The 21,049-nt window shown below is 42.7% G+C and overlaps 1 protein-coding gene across 1 annotated transcript; it reads right to left on the bottom strand.

The window, feature by feature from the left end:
- Positions 1-577: 577 nt before the first annotated feature.
- Positions 578-20,558, bottom strand: LOC110495028 (myosin heavy chain, fast skeletal muscle-like). The gene is made up of 39 exons (XM_036948812.1): positions 20,343-20,558; positions 19,794-19,940; positions 19,388-19,544; positions 18,622-18,649; positions 18,249-18,357; positions 18,003-18,095; positions 17,575-17,635; positions 17,313-17,411; positions 16,874-16,977; positions 16,342-16,480; positions 15,961-16,079; positions 15,662-15,811; positions 15,397-15,567; positions 13,284-13,587; positions 12,864-12,928; positions 12,684-12,771; positions 12,450-12,567; positions 12,182-12,305; positions 11,610-11,746; positions 10,746-11,001; positions 10,309-10,551; positions 9,793-9,969; positions 9,551-9,696; positions 9,281-9,371; positions 8,002-8,391; positions 7,754-7,880; positions 7,448-7,566; positions 5,771-5,967; positions 5,452-5,635; positions 5,150-5,315; positions 4,866-4,990; positions 4,384-4,692; positions 3,956-4,159; positions 3,673-3,798; positions 3,374-3,544; positions 1,793-1,897; positions 1,599-1,694; positions 1,091-1,222; positions 578-708 (listed from the first exon to the last, which is right to left on the bottom strand). The coding sequence occupies exons 1-39, from the start codon at positions 20,556-20,558 to the stop codon at positions 688-690; spliced, it is 5,814 nt and encodes a 1,937-aa protein (XP_036804707.1). The 3' UTR covers positions 578-687.
- Positions 20,559-21,049: the final 491 nt, after the last annotated feature.

The raw sequence follows: 21,049 nt of genomic DNA, 5'->3' as shown, positions 1-21,049 counted from the left end.
GCTGGAATTGTGCTGTAAAATGTCCATGGTCATTTAGAAAGTTTATACTAGGACTATTTGCTTCCTGTCTTATTTGGATGAACAAATACTGATTACATAAACTATCTTCTCACTGACGTTTCTGTCAAGATATCAGTTAACTCAGTCTCTGTCAGCCATTGAATAGCCTTGTGTTGTCAGACATCGCACCGTAAACAGCTGGGGGGAAAGGCTAGAAATTGACATGCATATTTAGTCAGTGTCTGATTTTTACACACTAGTCATTCTCTCAAATCTACCAACATTACCTTGAAAAAAGCAGCAGCTTAAATGCAGAGGATGGCAGAACTACATTGAATTCAATAAAAGTAAGGCTAAGCAACAACAAACTTGCAACCAAACCCCAGTCTGAGAATTTGGGTGGCTTCATTTCTTCAGCCTCATCTCTCAGCTGTTTACAACAAAAAAAAACGAACTGCTTTGTCGGGGTGACCACTATTGTTGTTGGAATCCCAGATTGCTCCATTAATTAAAGAACAATATATTTTATGGTATGAAAAAGCTGTTTGCTGAGTAATAAATCCACAGTCACAAAGTCTATGTAGGCCTACATGTTTTTAATCAATGGTCAACATTTTACCATGAAAATCATATTTTATGCAACACAGGAAAATGGTAAGACTTTGATCTTCAATACTTTGGTCTTGTTTATTCAGCAACTTCTTTTCCCTGTAAGAAGAAATACATAATATAATGGATCAGTAATAATAATGAACATGATAAATATATGGATAGAATATAATGGATCAGTAATAATAATGAACATGATAAATATATGGATAGAATATAATGGATAAGTAATAACAATGAACATGATAAATATATGGATAGAATATAATGGATCAAGTGTTTAATGCTCAGTGCTCAGGTTGGAATTTCAATTTTGAACTACCAACTTGAATTTTTTGTGTTTTTTTTGTTGCCCTGAAATGTGTTTATTGAGTGAGTGTAAAAGGTCTGTATTGACCTCTGAGAAGACTGAATCATAGGTGGTGTTGATGTGGTCATATCTGAACATGAGTCAGGTACAGGTTTAGCAGCAGTTCTGTACCTTTCCAGAGTCACGGGTCTTGGCTCTGAGCTTGTTGACCTGAGTCTCAGCGATGTCAGCACGCTCCTCAGCCTCCTCCAGCTCATGCTGAACCTTCCTGAACTTAGACATGTGCTGGTTTGCTGCTTCCTCCTGGGTGAGGAAAAGAGAGGGAGAGCAGAACATCAGCATTTAAAGTTTGAAGCTTCAGGTAGCAAATAAAAATATTGCCAGATTTAGGATAGCAGTGTATACAGGAAGATATATGGTAAGGCAGCAGAAGGGAGAGGGAACAAACCGATGCCTCCAGCACTACAACTCGACCAATTCATATTCAACCCCCTCTCCTTTAAGTTGGTAACACATTGGCATAGGGGGCACTCACAAATGAGAATAATTTCTTCAGCATTTACTTGCACTATCAATTGTCATTGTTGACTGGCGTGCTGTAGCAACACGTCAACTAAACCATATGCACATTACGTTTTGTAGAGAAAAAATACATTTTCTCTCAGAGTCTGTGACTCACCGATTCCTCAGCGTGCCTCTTGTAGGCCTTCACTTTCATCTGCAGCTTATCTACCAAGTCCTGAAGTCTGTTAACGTTCTTCTTATCCTCCTCAGTCTGTGAGAGAAGAGCAAAGAATCAATGTCACGAGAGTTTTATACACAAACCTGTCTGTGTTAGTGTCAAGTGTGTGAAGAAGGCACTTTATCTCTTACCTGGTAAGTGAGCTCCTTGACTCTGCGCTCATACTTGCGGACTCCCTTGACTGCATCTACACCTCTTCTCTGCTCGGCCTCCACCTCAGTCTCAAGCTCACGCACCTTTGTGGAAGAAATAAACGTAGGAGTTTGTTAGAGGTCGTGAAATCAGACTTAATTAACAAATATTTTTTAAAACAGAGGTATAGTCTTCTACCCAGTCAAGGAGGCACAATTGTAATCTGTTCCTATGTACTCTGTAATAATAACAACAACTTTTCATTATCTAGGTCAGTGATTCTCAAAGTGGAATTTACATTTCAATTTGTTTATGAATATTTATAGCAAGAACAGATTAAACAGCCAGGGATCTTTGGAAAATGTTTAGAGGGTGCAATACAGTACAATGTAATATTATTCATCCACAATTTATGTTATTAACTCTTAGATCAAACAACGGGTCTGGGAGGCTCACAACTCAATTCTTCTTGTTTTAGTAACATTACGATCCATGTTGTCTTGAGTTTAGTGGTGTATGGTGCAGTACCAGTATGGCAACTAGAGGCCGCCACTCGCATGTTTTAATGTTGTGACATTGCTTCTATTATGGGGCTCGCGCTCTGGCAGTTGAGAGTAGTTTGCCATTTGAGTCAACAGCAAGACAGAAGCACCGACATGAATACATTTTAAACTCTTTATTTTGAAAGTAAGCGAGTGTAAAATCACCATATTCAAGACGGTAATGTTTCTGGAGCATGTACATATATTTGTACAGATGTTATTTTGTGTTTTTAGGTTTTATGAACTTATTCATGTCCGCTAGCCTACAAGCTAATTCAGCCATTAGCCTGCTAGCTGGTAGCCCCGCATAGCAACGCTAGCTTCCCTAGCAACGGCCATGAATGAGACGTTACAATAGAGAGAGAAATTATTACTATGACAGTAATTCGATGAATGTAAATTATATTGTGTGTTGATATTTATTGTGAATTATTATTATGAATGAAATGGCAGATTAGAAGAAGTCTGCTGTGACAACAGTTTAAGCCTGAACGATGCAACTAGATTAATACATTTGAATTTATTTAAAGGTCTTGGATCCACTCCACTAAATATGTGTCAAATTAATATAATTTGTTTTGTTATGATCAGAAATTCACTGTAATTGAAGCTTTAAAACTGCAACATTTTCTCTTTGTCCAAAGGCAAAATGTGTAGAATGACAGTAAATGACCTTTAAAACGGCAACATTTTCTCTCTGATGCAAAGAGGGGGGACCGAAAAATGTTATTTCCCAGGGCCCGAGACTTGGTTAGTCCAGTCATGCACGGAAGAAGTCATAGGAAATCTGCATGGATGCTATTTTTATCACACTTTAAAGTGGGAGTTGTGTTCTGTTATTATTAGGGAGGTCCCTGATGAATTCACTACCACAAAAGGGGTGGTCCCCGATGCAAAGAAATTTGGGAACCTCTGATCTAGGTGAGTTTTTGCGACAACAAGTCATTAAACAATGCTCCTGTGTATTTTTATATGATCAAATACATTTCCAGCAATCAGTCTTTCAATCCACCCTAATCCACCCTGCTGGTAACTCACCCTGGACTCCAGTTTCTGGAGCTGCTTCTTGCCTCCCTTCATGGCCAGATTCTCAGCCTCATCCAGGCGGTGCTGCAGGTCCTTGACTGTGACCTCCAGGTTCTTCTTCATCCTCTCCAGGTGAGAGCTGGTGTCCTGCTCCTTCTTCAGCTCCTCAGCCATCATGGCCGCCTGGAATAATAGTTTGTTTAATTTATGCACCAATGATAATGTCCCTCTCAGATCTTTGTTGTTCTTAACCAGCCCAGCTACCATTGTCACACGGGGACTAATCAAGTTGATGTAATTCAAGGACTCACATCAGTGATTGCCTTCTTGGCCTTCTCCTCTGCATTCCTGGCCTCCTGGACGATGTCGTCTACCTCTCCCTGCACCTGCACGAGGTCAGTCTCCAGCTTCTTCTTGGTGTTCAGAAGGCTGGTGTTCTGAAGGCGTAAGCAAGATGATTTGTTTGACTCTCAAGGGAACTTGCAAGTCTCAAGACTGAAATTATGAAAATCTAAGGCAAGCACTGTCAAATTCCAGGTGTGTTTAAATTGTATGCTTGGTTGAGTTTCATTAGAAATGGCATTTAACCAATACCTGGGAGTGCAGTAGTCCAACACGCTCGCTGGCGTCTACCAGCTCAGTCTCTGCCACTTTGCGGCCTCTCTCTGTCTGCTCCAGAGCAACTCTCAGCTCCTCGATTTCAGCCACCATCAGGCCGTTTCTGCGCTCCACCATGGCTGCCTGCTCCTTCATGTCTTCTGCGACACGGACAGCGTCATCAAGGTGCAATTGGGCATCCTGGGGTTCACAATGACATACGTTCATTAGGACTTGTGGAAGTAGAGGTGATAGGATCGATGAGGATCGATAGGATCGATCAGTGGTAAGAATTTCCCCAGAATCGCTACCTTTAGTACATAAACCACTCTATTCAAATCCTCTGTTCTATTATTTTCTACAGATTCACAAACAAATCCCTCTCCATGTTCAGGTGTTTGAACCTGATGTCCCATTCCCTTTACCTTGAGCTGTCCCTGGACATTCCTCAGCTGTTTCTGGGCCTCAGCGGCCTGCCTGTTGGAGTGGCTCAGCTGGATCTCCATCTCGTTCAGGTCTCCCTCCATCTTCTTCTTCACCCTCAGGGCGTCATTCCTGCTCCTGACCTCAGAGTCCAGGGTGCTCTGCATGGAGTCAACCACCCTCTGGCTGTTCCTCTTGATCTGCTCCATCTCCTCGTCCTTCTCAGCAATCTTCCTGTCCACCTCACCCTTGATCTGGTTCAGCTCCAGCTGCACACGCAGAATCTTGGATTCCTCGTGCTCCAGTGTTCCCTGGACAAACAGAAGCAGTCATGTGAATTGTGTTAAATACATTTGTATGTATGTAACACAAGGATGTAAATATATATATATATGACTACAATAAACTCCAATACAGGGATCATTGTTGGCTGGTGTTGGCTAGTGTAACACTGCTTTCCCCATCAAACAGCTGTCGTTTGTACCTCAGCCTCCTCCAGAGCGGTCTGGATCTCAGACTTCTCTGTCTCCACGGTCTTCTTGGCCTTCTCCAGCTCATGGATGCTCTTGCCAGTCTCTCCGATCTGCTCAGTCAGGTCAGAGATCTCCTCTGCACACACACACACAAGAAGTTTAGACTTGGGGGATTTTAAGTGGATATGTCAATGTACTAAAGTTGATTTTGAATCATAATAACAGTGAATTAATTAACAGCAATTCATCTTGCTAATTAAACATAAGCCAAATAGATTTGCTGTCAAATGCTCACGTTGCAGGTTCTTGTTTTCTCTCTTCAGAGTCTCCAGATGATCCAGAGCCTCCTCGTAGGAGTTCTTCATCTTGAAGAGTTCAGTGCTCATAGAGCGAGCCTCCTTCTGAGCTCCTTCCAGCTCAGCCTGGCCCTCCTCATACTTCTGCTTCCACTCTGCCAGAACCTAGGAGAATCCATGGGATTTTCATCAGAAGTCATTGATGAAGAGTTTTGAATTATAAATATGCTACAATTATACTACAATGAATCATATAGCAGACAGTAAATATCAGTCTATGGTGAGGTTTATTCATTTTCACCTTGTCAAAGTTCCTCTGCTTCTTGTCGAGGTTGGCGGCCAATGCGTTGGCTCTCTCAACATCAATCATGAGGTCCTCCACCTCTCCCTGCAGCCTCTGCTTGGTCTTCTCCAGGGAGGCGCACTTGGAGTTGGTCGCCTCAATGGTCTCCTCAGCATCCTGCAGACGCTGGGCCAGCTTCTTCCTATAGGACAACAGAGGTCGGTTTTATGGTGTGAAAGATATGTTACAATAAATATTGATGTAATATTATCTCAGAGCCCCCTACCACCCTCACCATCCACACCATATCTGAGTTTTTCTGTTGCGTGCGACTCACTTGGCCTCCTCCAGCTCCTCTGTGCGCTGGATAGCATCAGTTTCATACTTAGTCCTCCACTGAGCCACCTCACTGTTGGCCTTGGACATGCCGCGTTGCAGCTCTGCCTTGGCCTCCTGCTCCTCCTCAAACTGCTCCCTCAGGAGGTCACAGTCATGGCGGGCAGACTGAACACCGTGGGCCAGTGCGTTTTTAGCCTGTGAGAGAGAAAGACAAGGAGAGATGAGTGAGATAGTCAAACAAATTATGTGGACTTGTTTACGTGAAGCTGTGCAGTCTGTTGCTAACGTTACTTTGCTACCTGCCAAAATTACGGTTTTTACTTTTTAATTACCGTTTTGTATTTACATTTTTTTCCCTCATTCAACTTTTTCACCCCTGGCGCTTTATCTGGACATGGTTCTACACGACCTCCACCAGCCGAAGCTATGTAGTAACATTAACATTGTGCCTTCTAATTGCAGTCGCTGTATTCATAATAAACAGGAGAACGATCGCCTTATGGTGAGGATAGCCGTGCTGCAAGCCCAGTAGGAAAGGGTGAAACAGCGTCTGTGCCACCAATAAGTACAGATAGTAGTATTAATCCCCTCGCACGGTCCCCGCAGCCGGACAATTTCTCATGGCTTCTGGAAGGAAATGCTGTAGGAACGCTCAACCGGTGTCGCTCATTCAGCCGACAGAAACTTTCAACCGGTTTTCCCCATTAAGCAGCGAGTCGGAGTCAGAGGCCGAGCCTTCTCTGGTCTCTCCTCCACCCGTTACGGGGTCTGAGACGCCAAAGCCTCCCACCATTAGCTCTGACAAATTGAAAACACTAGTAATTGGCGACTCCATTACCCGCAGTATTAGACTTAAAAATAATCATCCAGCGATCATACACTGTTTACCAGGGGGCAGGGCTACCGACGTTAAGGCTAATCTGAAGATGTTGCTGGCTAAGGCTAAAACTGGCGAGTGTAGAGAGTATAGGGATATTGTTATCCACGTCAGCACCAACGATGTTAGGATGAAACAATCAGAGGTCACCAAGCGCAACATAGCTTCAGTGTGTAAATCAGCTAGAAAGATGTATCGGCATCGAGTAATTGTCTCTGGCCCCCTCCCAGTTAGGGGGAGTGATGAGCTCTACAGCAGAGTCTCACAACTCAATCACTGGTTGAAAACTGTTCTCTGCCCCTCCCAAAAGATAGAATTTGTAGATAATTGGCCCTCTTTCTGGGACTCGCCCACAAGCAGGATCATCCTAGCTGGAGGGGTGCTCTCATCTTATCTATGTAAGTAGACAGGGCTCTAGCTCCACAATGAGATAGGGCGCAGGCCAGGCAGCAGTCTGTTAGCCAGCCTGTCAGCTTAGTAGAGTCTGCCACTAGCACAGTCAGTGTAGTCAGATCAGCTATCCCCATTGAGACCTTGTCTGTGCCTCAATCTGGGTTGGGCAAAACTAAACATGGCGGTGGAGAGACAGTAGGAGTCTCTGAGCGTTGAGAGACAGTAGAAGTCTCTGAGGGTGGAAAGACAGTAGGAGTCTCTGAGGGTGGAGAGACAGTAGGAGTCTCTGAGGGTGGAGAGACAGTAGGAGTCTCTGAGGGTGGAGAGACAGTAGGAGTCTGAGGGTGGTGTAGTCACCGTCTATGTAAAGATATGGCTCTAAACTCTCCATCTTGGGTCCCTTACCTTGACCTCCTCCTCAATCGCCCTCTTCAGCTCCTCCACCTGCTGGGTGAAGGCCTGTTTTCCTCTGGTCAGCTGAGACACCAGGGCTTCCTTCTCCTCCAGCTGGCGGCCAAACTCACCTGCAGGGACAGAGTAACATCTTGTTAATAGGGTCTCTGTCCTCTAAGATTGAAAATGGATTCTGAGGTATCATAGGGCAATGTTAGGTGGTGAATAGTACAGTATAAACTATGTGGATATAGCCCCTAATACATGTTGTGTTCTACTGAAGGAAAGCATTGGCTTGTTGTATATTGTTGAAGGTACCATTTTCTGTCAGGAGTCTGGCTCTCTGTCCGCTGATGTCGTTGACTTGGCGAACATTCTCATCATTCTTAGTCTTGAGCTCACTCAGCTGGTCCTCAAGAGTACGGCACATCTTCTCCAGATTGCCCTGTTAGTGAAACATGTACCATCATTACCTTATATATGTGACTCCTGTCAACTTCAGTTCACTTGAATGGTGATGTAGTTGACCCTCCTCAACACTGCTTGACCAAAACATCACTCCTCACCTTAGCCTTGGCGACGGCCTCCATGTTGCTAGAGAGGTCATCAATCTCCATCTTGTATTCGCTCTTCTCCTTCTCCAGCTTCTGCTTGACGCGCTGCAGGTTGTCGATCTGCTCCCCGAGCTCAGCCACACTGTCGGCCTGCTTCTTGCGCAGAGCGGCGGCTGTGGCCTCATGCTGCAGAGTGGACTCTTCGAGATCACGACGCAGCTTCTGGAACTCAGCCTCACGCTTCTTGTTCATCTCAATCTGAGCAGCAGTGGCGCCTCCGGCCTCCTCCAGCCTCTCGCTGATCTCCTCAAGTTCCCTGGAGAGATCGGCCCTCTGCTTCTCAACCTTAGCCCTGGCAGCACGCTCAGCCTCAATTTCCTCCTCCAGCTCCTCAATACGGGCCTAGAACAGGGGCAGGAGCAGGGGGATGAACACTACAATACAGTTGAAACAATTGAAACTCACAAAATAATAATAGTATTTATATTTTGCATAAATGTGTTTAATAAAAACCCAGTCACACTAATACATTTAGTAGACAGTGTCCCATGCAGGAGCCAAACCCTCAAAGGTAAGAAGTTAGACAGAGGACTCTAGATGGATAGAAGCCATTTTATAAATGTATTTATTATTATTTATTACATTTTACCCCGTTTTCTCCCCAATTTCGTGGTATCCAATTGTTTAGTATCTTATCTCATCGCTACAACTCCCGTACGGGCTCGGGAGAGACGAAGGTTGAAAGTCATGCGTCCTCCGATACACAACCCAACCAAGCCGCACTGCTTCTTAACACATCCAACCCGGAAGCCAGCCCCACCAATGTGTCGGAGGAAACACCGTGCACCTGGCAACCTTGGTTAGCGCGCACTGCTCTCCATAGGAGTCGCTGGTGCGCGATGAGAAAAGAATATCCCTACCGGCCAACCACTCCCTAACCCGGGCGACGCTAGGCCAATTGTGCATCGCCCCACGGACCTCCCGGTCGGTTACGACAGAGCCTGGGCGTGAACCCAGAGTCTCTGATGGCACAGCTGGCGCTGCAGTCCAGTGCCCTTAACCACTGCGCCACCCGGGAGGCCCAGATATAAGCCATTTTAACATGGATATTGTCATTGAGGGCTGAGTGGGGATGGTAAGAAGCACCAACAAGAAACACCATCTTCCAACCTACTGAGCCATCAGAAGCCACCTGGAAAACTGTCTGCTGACAGAAAAAGTATAATTATTTTTAAAGGAAATGATTCAAGTCTGTGCTCTTCTGTACTGAAGATTATATCCTGTACTGTACCTGGAGTTCCTTGATCTTCTTCTGCAGCTGAGCTCCCAGAGACTGCTCATCCTCAACCTTGCTGAGGAGCTGGGTGGTCTCAAACTCCTTCCTAAGAAACACAAACACGTTGATTGCAGAGTTGGTTTTTGTTTGATAGTGTAAAGGGAGAGTATTATACCATTCACTTGGCTTTTAAGAATCACATGCAAATGCTAATTCATAATAACAAGTATTAGCCAAGAACAACCATTATAGCAGGTAATACTGTAGTCATTTGTTTGTGTTTACTTCTTGATTTTCTCATCAGCTTGCTGCTTGTCATTCTCCAGGTCCATTATGGACTCCTGGGCCAGTTTCAGATCTCCCTCCAGCTTTCTCTTGGATCTCTCAAGGTCCATACGGAGCTTCTTCTCTTGCTCCAGAGAACCCTCAAGCTAGAAGATAAAAACACATATATTGTTAAAATCTAAACAACTGAAGATAATGTAATCTTACATACTATCATGGCCAAAATGTCAAACTCCACTCACGTCGTCCACTTGCTGTTCCAGCTTGGTCTTGGCCTTGGTCAGAGTGTTGACTTTGTCCTCCTCTGCCTGCAGGTCATCCAGTGTCTGCTGGTGGGCCTCTTGGAGGGCTTTCTTCTCCTTGGTCAGCTTGGCAACACTCTCATCCATAGACGCCATCTCCTCTGTCAGGTTTTTAACCTGAAAACAGCCACATCAAAATTAGTCTTTGGTCACTTCACCATAAAGGGGAGATTTAGTTTGTTAAATATTGCATTCATTTAATTTAGATTTGCACTGCATCAACAATTACTGTACTATATATTCAACACTAGATTCACCATGCCAGTGTACTGAATGGAAGTCATAAATGAGGGGGAGTAGAACATGCAATGAATGTTGGGAGTACCCCACAACTGAAATTCCTCCGTTGTGTCTTAATATTTCCTGCACCCACAATACAACTTGAATTCCAATGCTGTAAAGCTATGTTTTGAGTTGATTATTGTTGGTTAGACTGTCTATGGTAAGACACAATACCTTGTTTTCAGTGGCGTGCTTCTCCTTCTCCACTTTGGCCAGGGTGAGCTCCAGGTCATCAATGTCCTTCTTCAGCTCAGAGCACTCATCCTCCAGCTTCCTCTTCTTAGCAGTCAACTCAGCATTGATCTCCTCCTCATCCTCCAGCCTCTCGGTCGTCTCTTTGAGTTTGGCCTCCTGCTGGATCTTGCTCTTGATGAGCCCCTCACACCTTTCCTCAGCATCGTTCAGACTCTCTCCTTCCTGGTTTCAGAACAGGGGTAAACAAATCAGAGGCCTCACTTTGTGTATCAAAATATACATTTTACTCAGAGGTCAGAGCAAATCAATAGAAATTCATGAGATATATAACATTGGCAATACAAATGTGTGTTCATATGGATTTGTATTCATGTGTATGTAATTTTGCCTTTAATGAAGGTTTTTTTTTTACTCACAGATGCGACTTGGAGCGCCAGGTCGTTCTTCTCCTGCGTCAAGGCCACCAGCTTCTCCTCCATTTGCTTCTTTGTGGACAGAGCCTTGGCCAGGTCTGCCGTCATCTTGTCATAGTTCTCCTTCATGTTGGCCAGCTCCTTCTCAGTCTCAGCGCTCTGCAGCAGGGGCTTGATCTTGAAGTACAACTTCATCCATGGCCAGGTTTTGACATTCATGAATGAGCGGATGTTGTACTGGATGGCATAAATTGATTCTCTGGTCGACAGAAAGGATGGAGTGGCATGGTGAGTGACATGCTTAAAGCTATATTCTGGGATTAGATGAACAACAAAATGGGGCCCCACACCACTGTTTGTTTACATGGTGAGTGATTAGATGATGGGATTAGATGAACAACAAAATGGGGCCCCACACCACTGTTTGTTTACATGGTGAGTGATTAGATGATGGGATTAGATGAACAACAAAACAGAACCACCTGCCACTGTTTGTTTACAGTTGAGGAATGGGGCTAGGGAAATGTAACCCCTCCTAAATTCATAGACAGTGCTCTAGATGCAAGATCTGACAGGTCGCGCATGCTAAGCTCATGAGACATTTTATATTCTTCAAGAATGAATGGGTAAATACCACACATTTAATAAATGACAATTGAACAGCCAAGTCTCAAAATGCAGCTATAAAGCTAAAATCCTTAGTTGCTACATCCATTTCTGGACTAAATTAATTAACCCTAAAGCTTTAGTAGACCATTATAAGATGTACTTTCTCATTCTGAACAACTCATATATAGTATGTAATCATAATGCATTAGATACAAGTCGTTGACAGAAAGCTTTGCCAAGATGTCTACTATTCCTCACCTCCTCTCCATCATCTTGCTAAACTCTCTCCTCATGAGGAATCCACGGCTGAGAGCCTGGACCATGCCGACCAGAGTGGCCAGCTTCTCATCTCTCATCTCCTCCAGGACACCCAGCAGACCGGCTTTGAAGAACACCTGAGACACAGGTTAACATGGTCAATGGAACCACAGATAGAAAGGCTTGAATCAAAAGAGGGGAACAACACCACTAGATTGATTTAAACAACATTAACTCTGCAACGGTTACAAACATAGCATGGGACAGGTTGTTTCTAAGTTGTTAGTTATTGTACAGTTGTATATTAATAATGTACACAGATGCAGATAACTGCAGCCATACCACTCTATTACAATGCACATGATAATGACTTTAGTTTCTCTTCTATACTTGTGATGTATGACTTTGAAGAAAAACAGAACAATGTTTTTCCACCTTTTCCATTAGTTAAATGAAGAAGAAAGAACAAAAGGATGGATAGATCACCTGGAGAGATTTTATATGGTAAAGGTTTAAATTATTATTCCAGTTGTGTTTTTTTGTCAGTATTTACTGGGGGGTATTTGACTGACCTTGGTGTGTCCAAACTTGTAATCCTCGTGATTCACATCAATGGACCCAAGCAGCTTCTCAGAAGCCTTCTTGTTGTCCATGAACTGGCCCTCAGGGATGACACTGGCATTCAGTACTTTGTACCTGAATGAGGAGACATTTTTAACATGTCAAGTTGTAATATGTTGGTTATATTTCATAAAAGGTAAGCCTATTCTGATGCTGGGAAAACCCTTGGAGCAGATATTTTATGTGTGTGTGTGCGTGTGTGTGCTTGCGCGTATGTACCTCTGTTTGAAGTCAGCATAGATGATTCTGCTGGGGAAGCCCTTTCTGCAGATCCTGATACCCTCCAGTACACCATTACACCTGAGCTGGTGGATAACCAGGAAGTTCTCCATCAGACCTGGTAAAACAAAACAATTCTCTTTTAATACTCATAAACAGGTTATAGATTGGGATTGTTAAGGTTACTGATACTGTACTGATAAGATGACATATTCAAGTCAATATTTCCTGTACCTGGAGTCTTTGACTCGTTGGGGATCAGGCAGCGCACAAAGTGAGGATGAGTGCTCCTCAAGTTGGTCATCAGCTTATGTAAGTTCTCCTGTAAGAGGGTTACAAACCATTTTCACAGATATAATTTTTGATAATCAATGCACCTTTTGAAGGACTGAATTTACACATTTCAAAGCTCACCCTGAACTGGGAGGACACAGTCTGCATGGAACCACCCTTCTTCTTGCCTCCTTTCTTGGCTTTATCTGTTAAAATGGGGGAAAGTTAAAGATAACTAGAAAAGTAAATTTCCTAGAGCGGGTGGAATAAATAGAATAATAAAAAGAGTATGTAAGAAATCTAGAGTCTTGTCTTCAGCAAGCACACTAATTATAAACCAGAGAATCTCTGGTTAACTTCACACTTATCTAGAGGCAAATGCTTCCAGTGAGATTGTTTAAAATAACACCTATTCTTTGGTTAAATTAACCGAGTGTATGAGTAAATCAACCAGGTGATAAACCCTGAGAAATTGTAATACATTGAAAGGCTTTAAAGAACATTTGGGTCTGAGTTATAACTAGTATTTAGTTAAATATTGTGACATGATGCAGGTCTTACCCTCAGGAGGGGGAGGGGGATACAGGGCAGCCAGAATTTTGACTCCAGACTTCTGGTACAGCTGACAAACTGAGTCGTTCAGGGGGTCCTTGTTCTTCTCCAGCCAGCCAGTGATGTTGTAGTCCACAGTTCCGGCGTAGTGCACCAGGGAGAAGTGGGCCTCTGCCTTGCCTTTGGCAGGCTTGGGCTTCTCAAACGCATTTGTTTTGCCAAGATGCTGGGCGTACAGCTTGTCCTTGAAGGTAGTGTCTGAAGACTTGGGGAACATGCACTCCTCTTCAAGGATGGAGAAGATGCCCAATGGCTTTACGAAAAGAGATTTCAAATTAGTGATATTTACATTTAGTAAATATGCTATTATAGGATTATATTCATTTAGGGACACATAATAGGAAACATATTGAGTTCTCAACAGTTAGAGGCATATATTAATGGGTGCCAAGGTAAGTGAGGCTTCCCCCAAAAAATGGACATAATTTAATGTATCTTTTGTCTCGTTTAGCAAGAGGCTGAATGTATCTCTCCAGGTAACGCATCGGAGTGAGCAAAACTGCACCCCTCTGTCTCTGTATGTGTAGCCCTTCTATCTGATGCTGTCTGGTCAAAAAGAGTATTGTATTGTATCATTGAATGCAAGAGAAGCCACAATCATTTGGCCTCCCTTGATATTTTTTTTGTGTACAATTACAGCGAATCAGAGTTGAGCTAAACTGAGTGAGCAAATCTGTGAATGGTCCTGGTGCACCAAAAACCATGTCAAGTGAAGCCAGTTTGGATTTGGCTTCACACCAAATCAAGCCAAACGTCATTGACAGACAGAAAAACTTCAATTGTTGCATCTCATTGTGTTGTTGTCCCCTGGAGGATAGCTAGCTAAAATGGGTCCTTTCCTAAATTAGCTTTGGATGGAGATAGGGATTTGTACTCGTAGTTTTACTTAATTCTCCGTACTGGCCAATAATTGTAACACCAATTCTGATCCAACTATAAAATGAATACATTGTGCTTTTGGCCTGAGAGTATGGAAGTTCAATATGTAGCTAGATGTTTACTAGCTAATCGTTGCCCAGGAAAGGAAGTTAGAATAGCAAGCAAGCATTTTAGCCAGGTAGCTTAGAACTATTTTTTTAAGCTTTTAAGTTTCTGCAACATGAAAGAGAGGAGGATGGTATTGGCGTTTCTCTGCAAGTAGGGTGAGTCAACATGTTTTTCTACTTACTCACACAAACACACACATTAGTAACATGGACAAACACATTTAGCTTACGTTGATTGGACTAAAATCGTTTTTGGAATAATTTAGTTTTCACTGTAGACTAAGCACAGGTGATTTGATGATGTTGAAATGTTGAAATTGAAATGGTGCTGGAATAGTGGAGGGAGGCAGCTCCTGTTATCTTTGTGAATTGCGGTAACTCCCCGTGGTTCTAAGTCAATAGATGTTTAGTGGTCCGAAAATGGCAGAAAAATGTACTTGATTGACCATGTTGTAGGTCATGTAACTGTTTGTTACTTGCATTATGGACTCCACTGGACAGATGTTGCTCTCCGGTTTTGTGATGAAACAAAGGTGTTGTTGAATTTATTCTGCCACTGTGTCTTATTGTCTCGGCCTTAGGCCTGTATATTTTTTTATTTTACCCTTATTTAATTAGGCAAGTCTTATTTTCAATGACGGCCTAGGAACAGTGGGTTAACTGCCTTGTTCAGGGGCAGAAAGACAGATTTTTACCTAGTCAGCTCGGGGATTTGATCTTGCAACCTTTCGGTTACTAGTCCAACGCTCTAACCACTAGGCTACCTGCCTCTAACCACTAGGCTACCTTCCTCTAACCACTAGGCTACCTTCCTCTAACCACTAGGCTACCTGCCTCTAACCACTAGGCTACCTGCCTCTAACCACTAGGCTACCTGCTGCCGGGTTACAGAGCAAACAACGTAATTATCACAACACAGGTTGTATTATGGATTTTTTGGACTCGATTGGCTTCCCCAGTGATTTTAATACTGTATACGTTGTACCACTGTCATAATATTTCACACAACGCTCCATATGAGCTTTGCTGTTGTGGTCCATTATAATGGTCCATTAAAATCCTCACAGACATCTTACCTTCTCAATAAGCTCAATGCAGGCAGCCAAGTCCATGCCGAAGTCAATGAAGGCCCAGACGATTCCCTCCTTCTTGTACTCCTCTTGCTCCAGGACGAACATGGTGTGGTTGAAAAACTGTTGCAGTTTCTCATTGGTGAAGTTGATGCACAGCTGCTCCATGCTGTTGTACTGTTGATGGAATTTTAAAAGGGATCATTTCATCATACAAGACTGTAATCCATCTCAATCACAACTAATTGTCTTGTTCTGGTCTCATACTCACATCAAAGATCTCAAACCCGGCAATGTCAAGCACACCGATATAGAACTGCCTTGGATTCTTGGTGTCCAACATCTCATTGATACGGATGACCATCCACAAGAACATCCTCTCATAGATGGACTTGGCCAGAGCACTGACTGAGTTATTAACCTGCAATGATAATACCTCAAATGAATACATGAGATGTTGACCATGTCCAGTGATGAGGTGATACAAGCTTGGGAAAAACAAAAACAATGCACTCGTCCCCAAAATAATTCCTGTGCTCAGAAAATGGTAGATGTGTTTGGCCGCCGTACCTGAGGCACAGTCTGTCCCTTGGTCACATACTCGTTGCCGACCTTCACTCTTGGGTAGCACAGAGCCTTCAACATCTCAGCTGAGTTCAGGCCCAGCAGGTAGGCGATTTTATCAGCCACTGGAGAGAGAACCAACAACAACAGACTCAGGGACACAAGATCACTTGTTTCTGATTTCACACTGACAAAATAGTTTGGGTAACTTCTTTGTGGGTTAGGTTTTGATTCACCCACATTTTGGAGGTTGAAATTTGTTCTCCAAAAATGATCTTCTGCCTGACTTTCATGTGGCACTGTCTGTCTTAGGTGTTCTATTTCTATGTTGGGGACTGGGAATAGGACTAATGCTCTACATATTGTAAATCTATGAGTGGGACTCACCCTCTGTGCCGTCTGGCTCGGCCTGCTCCTCACGCTGCTTTTGCTTGAATTTCAAGTTTCCATGGTGCAATACAGCTCCTGTCAGCTTGTAGATGCCAATCTTCTCTTCATTAGTGAAGCCCAGGATGGTAATGGCATCCTGGCATTAAAGAGGAAGTAGAACAGAGATGAACTGAACTGTAGTTTGGTCAATTACACTACAGTTCTGTGCTGCTCACTGCAGAACAAATGGGATAGATAGATTTGACTGGCTTCTCTGTTCCACATGATTACGCTTGGCAAACACATTAGTAGATGGCAGCACAAAATGAGTTTTACACAGTTCCAGAGGGCACTTAATGGTGCTCTATAGTGGAAGGCACGAAGAGTTCCTTGAGGCACATGCCTAACTAACACAAGGCATTTAGAGTCAAACAAAAACACATGAAAATTCCCAGCTGCCGCCAAGTTGGAATTTCACAGTACATTCAGTGTGTATGGTGGTCCTATCCATTCCATATCTAGAGTTTGGTTAACCCTTTGTTTGACTCACATCTGTGGCATCCAACTCTTCATTGTCGTTGATGCTTGCCACGGTGATCTGACCCTGGCTGCACATGGGGAAGTCGTAGGGGTTGGTGGTGATGAGCGCCATTTCTGTGGACAATGGAGAACAGCTTGTCAGGTAAATCTCTTAGAATTCTGCTCTCCTACTTTACATTATCTCTCCCTTCTTTACTCAATAGATGGACTCAATGATACCTGTAGTATATAATGAATAGCATCGAAAGAGGAGACGGAGACTTGTGGACTAGTGCATCACAGTGCATTACTTGATAGATATTTCCCAAAGACCTGTCCCATGTCTAGATGCCTTGTTACCTTGGATGTAATCATTGTAATAGTATTATTAGTGTGTACTATGAAAATGTTTGATACATTCCATAGATGGGGGTGGGAATAATTTCCCATGAACCTCTACTTTCTCGTACCAACTAGCTCAGGTTTGTGGCCTGTCATCATCTGGAAGAAGATGTGGTAGCCTCTCTCATCGGGCAGCTGGAAGGAGACTCTGGACTTCTCCAGCAGGTCTGAGAGCGAGAGAGAGTGAACGACACAAAGAGAGAGAGAAAAAGGAGAGCGAGATCGAGAGAACAAGAGAGAGAACATGAGATACATTTAAATTGAATGATCTCCCCAAAAAATGATGTGTGCATTTAGGAAAGTATTGAGAAACAATTAAAATTAACTCACAGGTTTCAATGTCAGCTTTAGCCAGTTTACCAGCTTGGAAGTGAATCCTGATGAATTTACCCTGTAGCAGAGCATGGGGGTTAGAAATAGGCCAACAAATTAATCTAACATATTACTTTCATAGACCCCTTTAAACGTTACAGTTTGTTGGACAGATGTTGGCTCTTTTGATACAGATGTAGGTTATTGATGTAGGATCCAGTTATCTACGGCAGGAAAATAATCCTGCAGCAACAGGAAATGTGAATTATGATGACATTTTAAAGATGGAAATTACAATTTTAGAACCTCGAATACATTACAAGTTTGAATTTTCAGCAACAAATCAGTGATCAAAATTAAATTGTAAATCTGTATAACGAATGGGGACTACTGAATTACATTTTTCCAATATAAGGTAACTTCCACAGTATGCCCTTCATACTTACAAAGCGAGACGAGTTGTCGTTCCTCACTGTCTTGGCATTACCGTAAGACTCCAGCAGAGGGTTAGCTGCAATGATCTGATCCTCAAGAGACCCCTGATTGAGACAAACACAAGTTGCTCAAAAACTGGTAACATGGTAAAGTTTGTTTTTCTCAATTGCTTGAAAGAGGATTCACCACTGGAAAAACAGTTTACACAACCAACCAAACTGAAATGTGTTAAAAAGGCAAACATAAGACCAACTTACCTGCATTTTGCCAGGTTCTGCTTCCTTCTTGGCCCCAGACACTGCAATGGTGGCAAAGTACTGGATGACACGCTTGGTGTTGACAGTCTTTCCTGCACCGGATTCTCCGCTGGTTTATATGACAGAGAAAGAGGGGTTTTAGTTACATGTTTGAGTGTCAGATTGTCTTCCACTAAGAAATAGCATAGAAAAATACACTGTTAACCTGTGTTCTGACATAAGTCTTTAACAAATAATCCTTCTCATCGACTCGATATTACACATAACCTGATGCTCTAATCCATTCATAATGTCATGTATTTCATCACACCAAGTGACCCAACTTATTACAATAGAAACACTTTCTCAAGTGACATTTTAGTAAACAACTTACGTAATCAGGACGGACTGGTTCTCCTTATCTGGAACCAAAAAACACATTGCTTATCATACTCAAAACACATGGGGACATTATATAGTTAATAGCATCATCATGAATTTCAATTTGGAACATTTTCCATTCAAGGGTAGTGAAATCAGATATTCCCAGCAAACTGTTATTACCTAGACTAGAAAATAGGAGAGACCTCTCTGAAGCATATTTCAATTAACATTGATGCATCCATCCATCTATCCATCATCACTTAATGGACTTTGAGAGCCATACGCACTTAATGGACAGCCAACCAACCAACCATCTCTCTCTCTCTCTCTCTCTCTGTCTCTCTCTCGCTCTCTCTCTCCGTCTCTCTACCGCACCTGCTGTCTCGACCTCTGAATGCTCGGCTATGAAAAGCCAACTGACATTTACTCCTGAGGTGCTGACCTGTTGCACCCTCTACAGCCACTGTGATAATTATTTGACCCTGCTGGTCATCTACGAATGTTTGAACATCTTATAGAACGAGCTGGCCTTAATGGCCATATACTCTTATAATCTCCACCCGGCACAGCCAGAAGAGGACTGGCCACCCCTCAGAGCCTGGTTCCCCTCTAGCTTTTCCTTCTACATCTGCATTGCTGGTTTTTTGGGGTTTTAGGCTGCGTTTCTGTATAAGCACTTTCTGATATCTGCTTATGTAAAAAGGGATTTATAAATAAATGTGATTGATTGATCCAACCATCCATCCATCCATCCATCCATCCATGAAAGCTCGTACCAATCATCATGAACTGAAAGGCGTTGTCAGAGACGGAGAAGATATGGGGTGGAGCCTCCATCCTCTTCTTCCCTCTGTAGGCGTTGACAACCTCTGCGTCGTACACAGGGAGCCACTTGTAGGGGTTCACCGTGGCACAGAAGAGCCCCGAGTAGGTCTGGATGAAAGCATAATTAATTTAGGGGATTACTAAAGTCAGATGTACTTTTACCTGGAATTATGTGAGGATGTGGGTGTTCTTTGGTTTACTGATGTGGTTCTACTGTATTGATATGTTTTGGTTTCTACCGTTCACTTATGTGTAGTACTGTATGTGTGTATTTATTATATTCATGTGTGTGTAGTACTGTATGTGTGTATTTATTATCTTCATGTATGTGTGTGTTAGTATGTGCAGGTTTCTTACGTAGATCATCCATGCTGCATAACGCTCTTTGAGGTTATACAACACAGAGGCTTCATTCAGGTAGGTCATCATGGCCATGTCCTCAATCTTGTCGTACTTAGGGGGGTTCATCTCATAGATGTCTGCATCTTTGAACTCTTTTCCTTCCTGAAACAGTCAGAAATCTAGGTTACACACAGATCAAACTGGACATGACTGAATGCTTTTAAAAGTTTAGTCTTTAAAAAATTGTATATACACATTTAATCCAACTACTTTGTTATCACCCACTGACACATAACTGGTGATTCTTGACTTGTAAATATCAAACATTCCATGCCAATTTTAAATAGCAGCTTTAAACATGATGTGTTTGAAGGTTATATTCTGTTTACAAAAACAAATACATGTTTAATCTATCTGTTATTACTGTTTTTTTTTTTTAATGCTTCATAATATATATTTTGTTAAAGATTTTATATTGAAATGTTTTTGATCATTTTGATGATTTTTCATGAAACAGAGTAATTACACAAACTTGAATTTGAATACTTTTCAGATCAGACTTACCTCCTTAGTGCCGTCAGGTTTCGTGACTGTTACAGTACACTTCCCGTCGGCCCTGGCAGTGACTAAACCCTTAAGGTACAGCTCCACCTTGTCTGTCACATAGCAGGAGTTCTTTGAATCAAAGGGTGCGGTTTGTGCCTCAATCCTTTCCCTCTCAGGCTTACGGAGGTATATGGCAGCCTTGCCGTAGATTTGCATCTCCGCGTCCGTACTCATGGTGACGGATAACTAGGAAAGAGATGAAACATGAAACGTGATTGACTCTGTGGTGCTTCCTCCCCAGTCAACAGAGTTAGGTGAGTGGTATCTCTCAGAATATTCTCATCACTTTTTATTTGAAGAGTCAAACCGTGTCTCACCTTATTTTCCCCCTCCTACAGATGAATGTGTACTTCTTAGAGGACCCTGTGAAACATAAGATGTTGTGAAAACGCACAAGTCTAAAGCAGTGGAGGCTGCTGAGGGGAGGAGGGCTCACAATAATGACTGGAGTGTAGCAAATTGAATGTTGTGAAAAAGCACAAGTCTAAATCCTTATCATTTTAACCCCTGAAATGTCTAAAACACATTTAACTAAATAATTAAAGCCATGTAAATTTAAACTACAGGTGCAACTGCTAACTTTCATTTTCCTAATGGCATCTCACTTTACTACTGAAATAATTACCCATGATAACTCAGTTGCATTCTAGACTACTCCCTTCATT

Source organism: Oncorhynchus mykiss, chromosome 17 (assembly GCF_013265735.2).
Source record: "Oncorhynchus mykiss isolate Arlee chromosome 17, USDA_OmykA_1.1, whole genome shotgun sequence".
NCBI lineage: Eukaryota > Metazoa > Chordata > Actinopteri > Salmoniformes > Salmonidae > Oncorhynchus > Oncorhynchus mykiss.
Note: the sequence above shows the minus strand (reverse complement) of the source record. Positions and strands in the feature narration are given on the sequence as shown.